Consider the following 14143-nt stretch of genomic DNA (forward strand, 5'->3'; position numbering starts at 1 on the left):
CTTCACCTCCCGGGTTCAAGCTATTCTCCTGCCTCAGCCTCCTGAGTAGCTGAGATTACAGACGTGTGCTACCACGCCTGGTTAATTAATTAATTTATTTATTTATTTTTCATTTTTAGCAGAGATGGGGTTTCTCCATGTTGGCCAGGCTGGTCTCAAATTCCTGACCTCAGGTAATCTGCCCTCCTTGACCTCCAAAAGTGCTGGAATTACAGGCATGAGCCATCGTGACCCAGCCTCTATTCTTGATATATGAGCTGGTAACAAAAAAAAGAAGAAAATTTAGGATTTCATCCTGACCAATTCCTGGACATGATGTGTCTTTCTAATCAAGTCGTATAAAAATGTTGTTTTGTTTTTTTTTTTTTCTGTGAAATGCTTGTATCCCTTTTGCATCCAACCCTTCTGGATGAAACATTTAGATGAGAATTTTAAAATGAGGCTGCGCATGGTGGCTCACGCCTGTAATCCCAGCACTTTAGGAGGCCAAGGCAGGCAGATCACCTGAGGTTGGGAGTTCAAGACCAGCCTGGTCAACACGGTGAAACCCCATCTCTACTAAAAATACAAAAATTAACTCAGTATGGCAGTGTGCACCTATAATCCCGCTACTCAGGAGGCTGAGGCAGGAGAATCACTTGAACCCAGGAGAAGGAGGTTGCAGTGAGCCAAGATCACACCAATGCACTACATCCTGGGCAACAGAGCGAAACTCTGTCTCAAAAAAAAAAAAAAAAAAAAGCTAATAAATTCAGGAAATTTGAGAGCTACAAATCAATATTGAAAATCAGGGCTCAGCACAGGGGTTTATGCCTGTAATTCTCAACATTTTGGGAGGTGAGGTGAGAGGACTGCTTGAGGTCAAGAGTTCAAGACCAACCAGGGCAACAAAGGGAGATTACCCCATCTCTGTGAAAAATAAGAAAAAATAATTAGTTGTATTTCTATATACTAGCAATGCCAATCTGAAAATGAAATTAAGGGCCGGGCGCAGTGGCTTACGCCGGTATTCCCAGCACTTTGTGTGAGCAACATGGCTGTTTATTCACCTGGGTGCAGGTGGGCTGAAGCCGAAAAGGGCGTTAGCGGACGGGCGGCAGGATAAGAGTTGATTTTATAGATTTGGGGTGGGCAGTGGAAAGTTACAGGGTAAGATCAGTTACAGTGGTGAGGTAGGGCAAGGAGTATACATTACTATAAGTTCAGTTACAATGGCGGGTGGGGTGAGGCGTGAGAGTAGGTCGGATGGTAAGGTGGGGCGGACGGATATTCACAGAGCAAGAACAGCTAAGATGGCAGGGTGGGAAGGGAAGCTTAATGTCTGGGGGACGCTCTGCTGGGCAATCAGGGATAATGGCGAACGCAGGCAAGGGGGTGAGGGTGGGGCAATTAGCCGAGGCAAGCAGGACTTCAGACTTTCTGGGTCCAGGCTTGAACATGGAGGTCTGACAAAAGCCACGATGAAATACCACTTCGTACCTGCCGGGATGAATATGAACAAAAAGAAAGAAAAAAAGAACACGACAAGTGTTGGTGATGATATGGAAAAACTGCAACCCTCACACGTTGTTGATGGGAATGGAAAAGGGTACAGCTGCTTTGGAAAGTCGTTTGGCAGTTTTCCAAAAAGCTAAACATAGAATTTTACTACATGACACAGCAATTCCACTCCTACATATATACCCAAGAGGATTTAAAACAAGTGTTCAAATAAAATCTTGTACACGAATGTTCATAACTGCATTATTCATAAGAGACAAAAAGTGGAAACAACCCAAATATCCTTCAGCTGATGAATGGATAAACCAGAAGTGGTCCATCCATACACTGGAAAATTATTCCATCATAAAAAAGCAATAGGCTGGGTGCGGAGGCTCACGCTTGTAATACTAGCATTTTGGGAGGCCCAGGAGGGCGGATCACTCGAGGTCAGGAGTTCGAGACCAGCCTGGCCAATATGGTGAAACCCAGTCTCTACTGAAAATACAAAAAAATTATCTGGGTGTGGTGGTGGGTGCCTGTCATCCCAGCCACTCAGGAGGCTTAGGCAAGAGAATCGCTTGAACTCAGGAGCCGGAGGTTGCAGTGAGCCAGGATCGCACCAATGCACTCCATCCTGGGTGACGGAGAGAGACTCGGTCTCAAAAAAAAAAAAAAAATGAAATAGCGATACATGCTGCAAGATGGATGAACCTTGAAAATATGCTAAATGAAGGAAGGCCGAATATTGAATGAATCCATTTATATGAATTGCCCAGAATAGCCAATCTGTTGAGACAGGAAATAGATTCGCGGTTGCCAGGGAAGAGGAGGGGGATGGAGGAGGAGGGGGACGCTCACAGGTACAGGGTTTGTTTGGGTTGATTTGGGAACTAGTTGGTGGTGATGGTTGCATAACATTGCGAATGTACCAAAACCACGGAATTGTATACATTTTTAAATGGCTAAAATAGTGAATTATACATGTATGAATTTTACCTCCATCAAAATGGAAAAAATCTAAAGTTACAGTGATGGAATGAGACATACTGATTTTGTAACAAAAAGACAAAAACAATGGCCAGGCGCGGTGGCTCAAGCCTGTAATCCCAGCACTTTGGGAGGCCGAGGTGGGTGGATCACAAGGTCGAGAGATCGAGACCAACCTGGTCAACATGGTGAAACCCCGTCTCTACTAAAAATACAAAAAAAAAAAAATTAGCTGGGCATGGTGGCGCGTGCCTATAATCCCAGCTACTCAGGAGGCTGAGGCAGGAGAATTGCCTGAGCCCAGGAGGCGGAGGTTGCGGTGAGCCGAGATCGCGCCATTGCACTCCAGCCTGGGTAACAAGAGCGAAACTCCGTCTCAAAAAAAAAAAAAAAAAGACAAAAACAGAGCCAGGTGCATTAGCACAGGCTTGTAGTCCCAGCTACTCCAAAGGCGGAGGCAGAAGGATCGCTTGAGCCCAGGAATTCAAGTCCAGCCTGGGCAACATAGTGAAAACCCATTTATTTTTAAATATATATAACTTTTTTTTTTTTTTTTTTTTGAGACAGAGTCCCACTCTGTTGCCCAGACTGGAGTGCAATGGCACCATCTCAGCTCACTTCCTGGGTTGAAGCGATTCTTGTGCCTCAGCCTCCCGAGTAGCTGGGACTACAGGCACGCACCACCATGCCTGGCTAATTTTTTATATTTTTAGTAGAGACAGTGTTTCGCCATGTTGGCCAGACTGGTCTTGAACTCCTGACCTCAGGCAACCACCTGCCTAGGCCTCCCAAAGTGCTAGGATTACAGGTGTCAGCCACCGTGCCCAGCCAATGAAACATTTTTAAATAGCCAAAACACAGGCAGGGTGTGGTGGTTCACACCTGTAATCCCAGCACTTTGGGAGGCCAAGGCAGGCAGATTTCTTCAGACCAGGAGTTTGAGGCCAGCTTGGACAACATAGGGAAACCCCATCTCTACAAAAAATGCAAAAATTAGCCAGGTGTGGTGGCAGGCACTCGTAGTCCCAACTACTTGGGAGGCTAAGGTGGGAGGATCACTTGAGCCTGGGAGATGGAGGTTGCAAGTGAGCTGAGATCATGCCACTGCGCTCCAGCCTCGGTGACAGAGAGAGACCCTGTCTCCAAAAATTAATTAATTACTGTTTGAAAGAGAGCCGAAACACAAACTTGGCATCTGGGGAGGTGCAGAGTAGGGGATGAGCAGTAATGACTTTTGTCGTTCAGAACTGCTCCTGAAAGCTTTCCCCTCCTCCCAAAGAAAAATAAAAAGAAGGCCGGGCGCGGTGGCTCAAGCCTGTAATCCCAGCACTTTGGGAGGCTGAGGCGGGTGGATCACGAGGTGGAAAGATCGAGACCATCCTGGTCAACATGGTGAAACCCCGTCTCTACTAAAAATACAAAAAAACTAGCTGGGCGTGGTGGTGCATGCCTGTAATCCCAGCTACTTAGGAGGCTGAGGCAGGAGAATTGCCTGAGCCCAGGAGGCGGAGGTTGCGGTGAGCCGAGATCACGCCATTGCACTCCAGCCTGGGTAACGAGAGCGAAACTCCATCTCAAAAAAAAATAAAAATAAAAATAAAAAGAAACACCCAGTCTTGCCTTTCCAAGCTGCTGGACTGCTTTGCATTCAAATTGACTGTGACCCTCCACTTGACCCCCGTCCTTCCACCTGCTCACCTACCACCTGGGGCGGCGCAGATCCCGGATCCCGGACATCCCACCAGATCGCCCACCTGGAGTTGCTGTTCACACTCCTCAGGCAGAGACACTGCTGTGGTGGACATGCAAAACCCGTCTGGAATTGACTGCCTTGGGCATTCGCTCTGACAGCATGGACTAGGCAAAACGGTTCGGACTGGTCTGACACCTTTAGGACTGGCTGGAAGCCCACACTGGGGCTCCTGACCCTCTAGTGAAGACAATTCCTGCCTGGGGTTCCCTAAAAACTGTAAACTCTCCATCTTCAGGGGGCACCACGTGTGCCCTCTGGGATTGTACTTTCCTCTCTCTTTTTTTTTGAGACAGGGTCTCACTCTGTCACACAGGCTACAGTGCAGTGGTACAATCTCAGCTCACTGCAGCTTCAAATTCCTGGCCTCAAATGATCCTCCTGCCTCAGTCTCTCATGGAGCTGGGACTATAGGCATGCACCACCATGCCTGAAATTTGCATTTTTTTGTAGAGATGAGGTTTCTCTATGTTGCCCAGGCTGGTCTTGAACTCCTGAGCTCAAATGATCTTCCTGCCTTTACCCTCCCAAAGTGCTGGGACCACAGGCATGAGCCACCGCCCCCGGCCTGGGATTGTACTTGCTGTGTGTGGTGTTCCCTGATTATTAGGACACTGTCTCAGCCCTGAACACCATTCAGATCAGCTTCCACTCATGGCCAGCTATACTTGCTGTGTCTGAATCAATGTCTTGAACCAGGTAAAACAATTCATACAGAAACAAAGAGGAAGCCATCTCGCTTTCGAAGCTAGACCTCTGTGGTCAGTGGGATGCGCTTTAACTGGCTAAATCCAGGGCTCCTGGAGGGCGGAGCTGACACCAGTCTTGAGTTCTGTCCCACCCTGTCATGTGGGGTCCTACGGATGATAGTTTTGTCATAAAGGCACCTTGGCTGCGGGCCGGTGGAGTGAGCCACAGAAAACATTTAACAGCAGACCTGAGACAGCTGTCTTTAGAAGGGCCTGCCTGGGCTGGGAGCAGTGGCTCATGCCTGTAATCCCAGCACTTTGGGAGGCTGAGGCAGGAGGATTGCTTGAGCCCAGGAGGTCAAGACCAGCCTGGGCAACACTGTGAGACCACGTCTGTACAAAAAATATATGAAATTAGCCAAGCGTGGTGATGCAGGCCTGTGGTCCCAGCTACTCAGGAAGATGAAGTGGGTGGATCACCTGAGCCCAGGAGGTCGCAAGGCTGCAGTGAGCTGTGATTGCGCCACGCCACTCCAGCCTGGGTGAGAGAGTAAGACCTTGTCTCCAAAACAAACAAAAAAAAAGAAAACAAGAAAAAAGAAAAGGAGAAAGAAAACCAAGCACTTGCTCCTCAGCTGCTGGGAGTTTGCTAAACAATGAAGCAATGACCTCCTTTCTGCAGCTCCTTCAGGGTCTGCTTCAGCTTAGAGCTGAGTCATGCTCTCCTTGTGCTGACTTCCAGCCAATGAATGAACAAGGTGGTAACAGCTGAGTCATGGCAGCTTATCCATTTCCACACAATGCCAGCACCTCTAACAGGCAGTCTTTGCTCCTGAGCTCCCTGCTGGGCTGCCCCGGGTGTCCTCAGGTTTGCATCATTCATCATCATCATCATCATCGACTGATAGCTCCTCTTCACAGATACTTTTCCTTTCACGTGTGTTTCTTCTTGAAAATGCTTTTGCACTTTTTTTTTTTTTTTTTTTTTTTGGAGACGGGGTCTCACTCTGTCGCCCATGCCCAGGTGGCACAGTCACAGTTCACTACAGCCTCAACCTCCCGGGATCAAGTGATCCTCCTGCCTCAGTCTCCTGAGTAGCTGGGACTACATGTGCACCACTATGCTCAGGTAATTTTTCATTTTTTTTAAAGATGGGGTCTCACTGTGTTGCCCATGCTGGTCTCAAACGCCTAGCCTCAAGTAATCTTTTGAAAGTCTTGGGATTATAAGCGTGAGGCACCATCTCTGCACTTCAAAATTCATCTCAGGATTGCTTCCTAATGAGGCAGGACCTCACCGTTTCTACCAGGAGTGGTCTGAGAAGGCAGATGGTGAAATGAGGCTTGGGAACAAAATCTCTTGGCAACTGGCTGACAATGTGGGCACCATCCCGGGGGGGTAGAGGAAGCACAGTCCCTGGCACAAGTGACAGTCTGGTCATTGAAACTGTCACAAGCGGAGGCTTGGGAGAATGTGCTGGTGAAGGAGATGCGTGCGCAAATGAGTTGATTCAGCCTTTTGAGATGTACGGCAGGAAAACTCAATACAAGGAAAATGGAACTGGATGATTATTACCACATTCCCTGGACATCGTCAGGCATCTAAAGAAAGACTGGGGGTGAGGCCGGGCACGGTGGTTCACGCCTGTAATCCCAGCACTTTGGGAGGCTGAGGCAGGTGGATCACCTGAGGTCAGGAGTTTGAGACCAGCCTATCCAACACAGCAAAACCCCATCTCTACTAAAAATACAAAACGTTAGCTGGGCGTAGTGGCAGGTGCCTGTAATCCCAGCTACTCAGGAAGCTGAAACAGGAGAATTGCTTGAACCTGAGAGGTGGAGGTTGCAGTGAGCCAAGATCATGCCATTGCACTGCAGCCCAGGTGACAAGAGCAAGACTCCATCAAAAAAAAAAAAAAAAAAAAAAGAAAGAGAGAGAGAGAGAGAGGGAGGGAGGGAGGGAGGGAGACAGGGAAAGAGACAGAGCGAGCGAGAGGAAGAGAGAGGGAGAGAAAAAGAAAAAAGAAAGGAAAGAAAGACAGACTGGGGGTTATTAGCAAAGAATTGAAAACAAAATGTGAGGTGGGGTGCAGTGGCTCATGCACTTTGAAAGCAGGCAGATCACCTGAGGTCAGGAGTTTGAAACCAGCCTGGCCAACATGGCGAAACCCCGTTTCTACTAAAAATACAAAAATTAGCCGGGCACGGTGGTGGGCACCTGTAATCCCAGCTACTTGGGAGGCTGAGGCAGGAGAGTCGCCGGGAGGCAGAGGTTGTAGTGAGCCAAGATCATGCTGCTGCATTCTAGCCTGGGTGACAGAGCAAGACTCCATCTCAAAAAAAAAAAAAAAAAAACAATGGTTTAATGAGTTACTAGTGGGTAAGTTACCACCACAGTGGATTTGGTATAAAAAGCCAGTTTAGCCCTGAGTGCCCACCCCGCTCAGCCATGATGCCTTCTCCCATGTTATGACGAAGTACAAGGCCCTCACCAGAGGCTGATCAGAAACAACGCCTCGACCTTGAATTTCCCAGCCTCCAGGACTGTAAGAAAGAAACCTCTTTTCTTTATAGATTACCCAGTCTGTTATTCAGTCACAGCAACATCAAACGGACTAAGACAGTTCTCTAAAGGTAATTTTTCTAATTAAGTTGATACCTGTTACAGGATTTTGGTAGGTCTTCTTTTTATCACATTGGAGACTGTTAACATGGCTCACTGTAGCCCCAAACTCCTGGACTCAAGCAATCCTCCTGCCTCAGCCTCCTGATAAACTGGGACTATAGGAGTCCCACACCTGGCTAATTTTTTAATTTCTGTAGAAGCAGGGTCTTGGTTTGCTGCCCAGGCTAGTCTCAAACTCCTAGCTTCAAGCGATCCTCCCACCTTGGCCTCGAAAAGGGCTGGGATTACAGGTGTAAGCCACTGCACAAAGCCTAGAGTGTCAAATTCTATCAAAGGATTTTTATCCTTTTATCTGTTAATATGATGTATTACATGAATGTATTTTCTTTCTAAATTTTTTTTTTTTTTTTTTTTTTTGAAACAGAATCTCTCTCTGTCACCCAGGCTGGAGTGCAGTGGTGCGATCTTGGCTCACTGCAACCTCTGCCTCCCAGGTTCAAGTGATACTCCTGTATCAGCCTCCCAAGTAGCTGCGACTATAGGCACTGCCACCGTGCCAGACTAATTTTTGTATTTTTAGTAGAGACGGGGTTTCACCATGTTGGCGAGGCTGATCTTGAACTCCTGACCACAAGTGGTCTGCCCACCTCAGCCTCCCAAAGTGCTGGGATGACAGATAAGAGCCACTGCACCCAGCCTCTTTCTAAATTTTTGTTGTCAAATGCATCATAGGTACAAAGGCGTGCTGGATGTTATAATATGCCACCCACACCCCCTCTTCAGGACTGAGACAGCCATCCTGCCAGCTGCCTGGGTGTTGGTAGCTGATGACTTACAGCTGCACCTCTCTCTGGGACTTTAGCTGAAGAAAGCCATCTGGCTCAAGGTTATCCCCAATCCCCAGGGGAAGCCCATATTCTATATCTGGTTCATAAGGAAGTACAAAGGCCTGGCCCTGTTCCTCAGCCAGGGATCCCTCAGACGGGCTGCCCCAGCTCGGCATTCTCTGCCTCCTGGCTGAGGCTCTTGTAGCAAACACAACACACTTCCACATCTCCCTCTGCCCACCTTGCCCTCCTCTCTCCCTTAGCAGTTTCACCCCATAAAGCGCTCCCCCAAAACCATCTGCCTGCAGATCTCCACCTCAGAGTCTGTTTCCCGGGAAACCCTACATAAGTAAAAAAGTGTGTGTGCTTGGGTATTTATTTTTAAACAATAATAAAATACTTATCTGTCCACCAACTAAGTTCTGAAATGGAATAACACCAATGCTTTAGAATTTAGAAGACCGCTTTCCTTTCTCTTCCATCATACTCAGAGACCATCAATATTCTGATTTTATTTATTTATTTTGAGACAGGGTCTTGCTCTGTCACTAGGCGTGAGTGCAGTGGTGTGAGCATAGCTCACTGTGGCTTCCATCTCCTGGGCTCAAGGGATCCTCCCACCTCAGCCTCCCAAGTAGCGGGTACTGCCAGTGTAAGCCAGCACACCTGGCTAATTTTGTTGTTGTTTTTGCTGTTGTAGGAACGGGGTCTTTCTGTGTTGTCCAGGCTGGTCTCAACCTCCTGGGCTCAAGTGTTCTTTCTGCCTTGGCCTCCCAAAGTGCTGGGATTACAGGCATGAGTCACCACACCCGGCCTCTGATTTTTTTTTTTTTTTTTTTTTGAGACGGAATCTTGCTTTGTCGCCTAGGCTGGAGTGCAGGGTGCAATCTCTGCTTGATCTTGGCTCACAGCAACCTCTGCCTCCTGGGTTCAAATGATTCTCTGGCCTTAGCCTCTCGAGTAGCTGGGATTACAGGCATGTGCCACCATGCCCAGCTAACTTTTTGTATTTTTAGTAGAGTTGAGGGGGTCTCACCATGTTGGCCAGGCTGGTCTCAAACTCCTGACTTCAAGTGATCCACCCGCCTCGGCCTCCCAAAGTGCTGGGATTACAGGCTTGAGCCACCACACCCGATCTGATTTGTTTTTTTTTAGAGAGGGAGGTCTCACTCTGTTTTCCAGGCCGGAGTGCAGTGATGAAAGCACAGATCACTGCAGCCTCAAACTCCTGAGCTCACGGGATCCTCTCACTTCAACATCCCAAGTAGCTGGGACTATAGGCATGTACCACCATGTCTCACTAAGTTTTTTACTTTTTGTTTGCAGAGATGGGGTCTCACTATGTTGTCCAGGCAGGTCTCATACTCCTGGCCTCAAGTGATCCTCCCACCTCCCGTGTCACTAGGATTGCAGGAGAAAGCCACTATGCTCGGCAATATCCCAATTTGGAATAATCTCGTGTTTGTTTGTTTTAGTGTTTAGCCATCAGTCGTGTGCGTGTGTGTGTGTGTGTGTGTGTGTGTGTGTGGCTTTTTTGAGATGGAGTCTCGCTCTGTTTCCCAGAATGCAGTGGCACGGTGTCAGCTGACTGCAACCTCTGCTTCCTGGGTTCGACCAATTATCTTGCTTCAGCCTCCTGAGTAGCTGTGACTACAGGTGTCTACCACCACGCCCCGCGAATTTTTCTATTTTTAATAGAGACAGGGCTTCACCATGTTGGCCAGGCTGGACTCAAACTCCTGACATCAAGTGATCCACCTGCCTTGGCCTCCCGAAGTGCTGGGATTATAGTAAGTGTTAAAATCTTCTCCACTCCTTGTCGCGTGTTCACTGTCAAGTGCCCTCCTTTCTTTTGCTCTTCTTTGGAGTCTCCTTATCTCTCCATAATCCAATGGCACACCAGGGAGTGTCTGAAACCCTAATCGGGTGCCCCAGCCTATGTCAGCAATGATGCCAGTGCTGTACCATGCCATGAGTCAACATTGTAGATGTCACCTTACTTCTACTGTGGCAGACCCTGCTACTTGCAGGCCAGCCCCCACTTCTTGGCTAACAGAACCCAGCTCTCTCTCTCTCTCTCTCTCTCTCTCTCTGTGTGTGTGTGTGTGTGTGTGTGTGTGTGTGTTTGGTTGTTTTTGTTTTTGTTTTTGGTGGAGCCATGTGCCCAGCCACAGATAATGAATTAGAATATGCCAAATGTAGCTGGCCTGTTCCCCTGTGCCAGGTGTTTGCTTTCCCAGCCTCCTTTGCAGCTTAAGGTAGGCCTGTAACCCAGTTCTGGTCAAGAAGGCATCGGGGGCTGGCTGTGATGGCTCAAGCCTGTAATCCCAGCACTTTGGGAGGCCAAGGCAGGCAGATCACCTGAGGTCGGGAGGTCGAGACCAGCATGGAGTTCCTGACCAACATGGAGAAACTCTATCTCTACTAAAAACACAAAATTAGGCTGGGCGCGGTGGCTCACGCCTGTGATCCTAGCACTTTGGGAGGCTGAGGTGGGTGGATCACGAGGTCAAGAGATCGAGACTATCCTGGCCACCTTGGTGAAACCCCGTCTCTACTAAAAATACAAAAAATTAGCTGGGCGTGGTGGCACACGCCTGTAGTCCCAGCTACTCGGGAGGCTGAAGCAGGAGAATTGCTTAAACCCGGGAGGCGGAGGTTGCAGTGAGCCAAGATCATGCCACTGCACTCCAGTCTGGCACCTGGCGACAGAGCAAGACTCTGTCTCAAAGAAAAAAAAAAAAAGACAAAATTATCTGGGCATGATGGCAGGCACCTGTAGTCCCAGCTACTGGGAGGCTGAGGCAGGAGAATTGCTTGAACCCGGGAGGCAGAGGTTGCAGTGAGCCAATACTGTGTCACTGCACTCCAGCCTGGGCAACAAGAGCAAACTCTGCCTCAACAAAAAAAGGCATCAGGGAAAGTGTGCTGGGCGCCCTTCTCTTCCCACATCTTCCTGCCTTTTTGTGCAGTTATGGTCGCTGCCGCCGAGGCTGCCACCCTCCAAGAAAAACACCAAGATGCTGCGGGTGTTGGACAGGAAGAGAGAAGCAGCCTGCTCCTTGAAGACATAACTGAGCTGCTAGACCAACCCCAAGATAGCTTATCTCAGGAGTGCTTGTTAAATAAACAGTAAGTGACCTTTTGTTAGCAGGTCGCTCTCTTAACAGGACTTCCTGTTGCTTGCAACCAAAGTACTCTTCCCTGATCCAGCCTCCTCATAGGATTGCGGGAGGTTCCATTGAATGATACATGAGCAGTCAGGTATGGTGGTTCACGCCTGTAATCCCAGCACTTTGGGAGGTCGAGACGGGCAGATCACAAGGTCAAGAGATCAAGACCATCCTGACCAACATGGTGAAACCCCATCTATACTATACTCCGTCTCAAAGAAAAGGCTGATTTCTGTTTAACTCTCAGGGAAGAAAGACTAATGGAGGTTAGTGAGGGACGTTAGTGAGGTGTCCCCACCCAAATCTCATCTTGAATTGTAGCTCCCATAATTCCCATGGGCGGGACGTGAGCCACCGTGCCCAGCCAGAATGTATTTCTTACTCAGGTTGTGGTTACAAGATTTAGAGAAACATTGTTGGCCAGGTGCAGTGGGTCACGCCCCTAATCCCAGCACTTTGGAAGGCAGAGGCAGGCGGATCACCTGAGGTCAGTAGTTTGAGACCAGTCTGACCAACATGGAGAAACCCTGTCTCTACTAAAAATGCAAAAATTTAGTCAGGTGTGTTGGCACAAGCCTGTAGTCCCAGCTACTCAGGAGGCCAAGGCAGAAGAATCGCTTGAACCTGGGAGGCTGAGGTTGCAGTGAGCTGAGATCACACCACTGCACTCTAGGCTGGGCAACACAGCGAGACTCCATCTCAAAAAAAAAAAAAAAAAAAGCAAAATAGATAAAATAGATGCTGCATGCAGTAGGCACTCATTTCTGGATTGACAGGCTGGCAGGGCTGGGCTTGGAGGTTGCTTGGCCAGCCTCCTCCCTCTGTCCCCCTCCAGCCTGCCCAGAGCCTGCTATCTGACCTCCTTCCCCAACATGGATGGGCTCCTCACCTCTCCTCTTCCAAGCCTCCAGCCTCTGAGGTTTGTAAGTTGAGCTTGGCAGCCACACACGCTGCCGCCCCTGGTAAATGACAGGTGAGCTGCATCCTCTTTGCACTCTGTTGACATTGTGAGAGCTGATCCCTCCCAGGAACAATCCACAGCATCCCCAATGCACCCTCTGAGACCTGCCTGTTCACCTCTGGGTCACAACCCCAACATCAGCCTTGCCAGCAAGCTGGCCAAAGGGGTAACAGGCAATACCATCAGCACGCCAGGCATCATGTAGCTACTCTCAGGGGCCGTGGCCTGGCCAGACAGCGAGATGGAATGCAGAGAATGCAGAATAGAGCTGGGCAACAGAGGGACCTGCCACAAGTCACCTGGGTAGCTACAGACTTCCCTCTGATGTCATGGTTGGGAAAGTGAACTGATGGGACACCATGAACCTGGATTCAAGGCCAGAGGACAAAACCTCTGTAGCCCATGAAGCCCACTTGTTATGGTAACAATCTAAAAAGGGCTCGGACCAGCGGAGGTGGCTCACACCTGTAATCCCAGCACCTTGGGAGGCTGAGGCAGGTGGATCACGAGGTCAGGAGTTCAAGACCAACCTGGCCAAAATAGTGAAACCTGTCTCTACTAAAAAAAATTAGCCGGACATGGTGGTGCACACCTGTAATCCCAGCTACTTGGGAGGCTGAGGCAGGAGAATCGTTTGAACCTGGGAGGTGGAGGTTGTGGCAAGCCAAGATTGTGACACTGTCCTCCAGCCTGGGCAATAGAGCGAGACTCAGCAGGGTTTTTGAAAAGGTTTTTTTGTTTTGTTTTGTTTTGTTTTGAGACAGGGTCTTGCTCTGTTGCCCAGGCTGGAATACAGTGGTGCAAAGCCAGCTCACTGCAGCCTTGACCTCTTGGGCTTAAGCGATCCTCTTGCCTCAGCCTCCCAAAGTGCTGGGCTTACAGGTGTAAGCCACTTGTAATTTTTTTTTTTTTCATAACTAGAAAGTCAGAACTCCCTTTCCAATAATAAATTATCTGGCCAAGAATTAGTCTCATCTAGCTCGCAAAATGGTTTTCTTTTCTCTTCTTTTGTTTTCTTTCTTTCTTTCTTTCTTTTTAAGAATAGACATAGGAGGCTGGGCATGGTGGCTCGTACCTATAATCCCAGCACTTTGGGAGGCCAAGGTGGGTCGACTGCTTGAGGTCCGGAGTTCTAGACCAGCCTGGGCAACATGGCAAAACCCTGTCTCTACCAAAAATACACAAAGTTGATGGGTATGGTGGCATGCGCCTACAGTCCCAGCTATCTGGAAGGCTAAAACAGGAGGATCACTTGAGCCCAGGAGGTTGAGGCTGCAATGAGATGTGATTGCACCACTGCACTTCAGCCTGGGCTGCAGTGAGACCCTGTCCCCACGAAAATAATAATAATAAGAGGCCAGATGTCGTGGCTCACTCCTGTAATCCCAGCACTTTGGGAGGCCAAAGTGGAGGATCATTTGAGGCCAGGAGTTCAAGACCAGCCTGGCCAACATGGTGAATGAAACTCCATCTCTACTAAAAACACACAAAAAAATTAGCCAGGCATCATGGCGGGTGCCTGTTATCCCACTTACTCCAGAGGCAGAGGCAGGAGAATCGCTTCAACCCAGGAGGCAGAGGTTGCCGTGAGTCAAGATCACACCACTGCACTCCACACTCCAGCCTGGGCAACAGAGCAAGACTCTGT

The 14143-nt window shown here is 48.8% G+C and overlaps 1 protein-coding gene across 1 annotated transcript in view; it reads left to right on the forward strand.

Moving 5' to 3' along the window:
• The window catches only part of FBXO27 (F-box protein 27), a 31818-nt gene extending 19559 nt beyond the window's left edge, over positions 1–12259 (forward strand). The window contains exon 6 of the mRNA XM_039466801.2: positions 11334–12259. Within this exon, the coding sequence (XP_039322735.1) occupies positions 11334–11435 (102 nt within the window). The 3' untranslated portion in view covers positions 11436–12259. The remainder of the gene's footprint in view (positions 1–11333) is intronic.
• Positions 12260–14143: the final 1884 nt, after the last annotated feature.

This window comes from Saimiri boliviensis, chromosome 14 (assembly GCF_048565385.1).
Source record: "Saimiri boliviensis isolate mSaiBol1 chromosome 14, mSaiBol1.pri, whole genome shotgun sequence".
Taxonomy (NCBI): Eukaryota; Metazoa; Chordata; class Mammalia; order Primates; family Cebidae; genus Saimiri; species Saimiri boliviensis.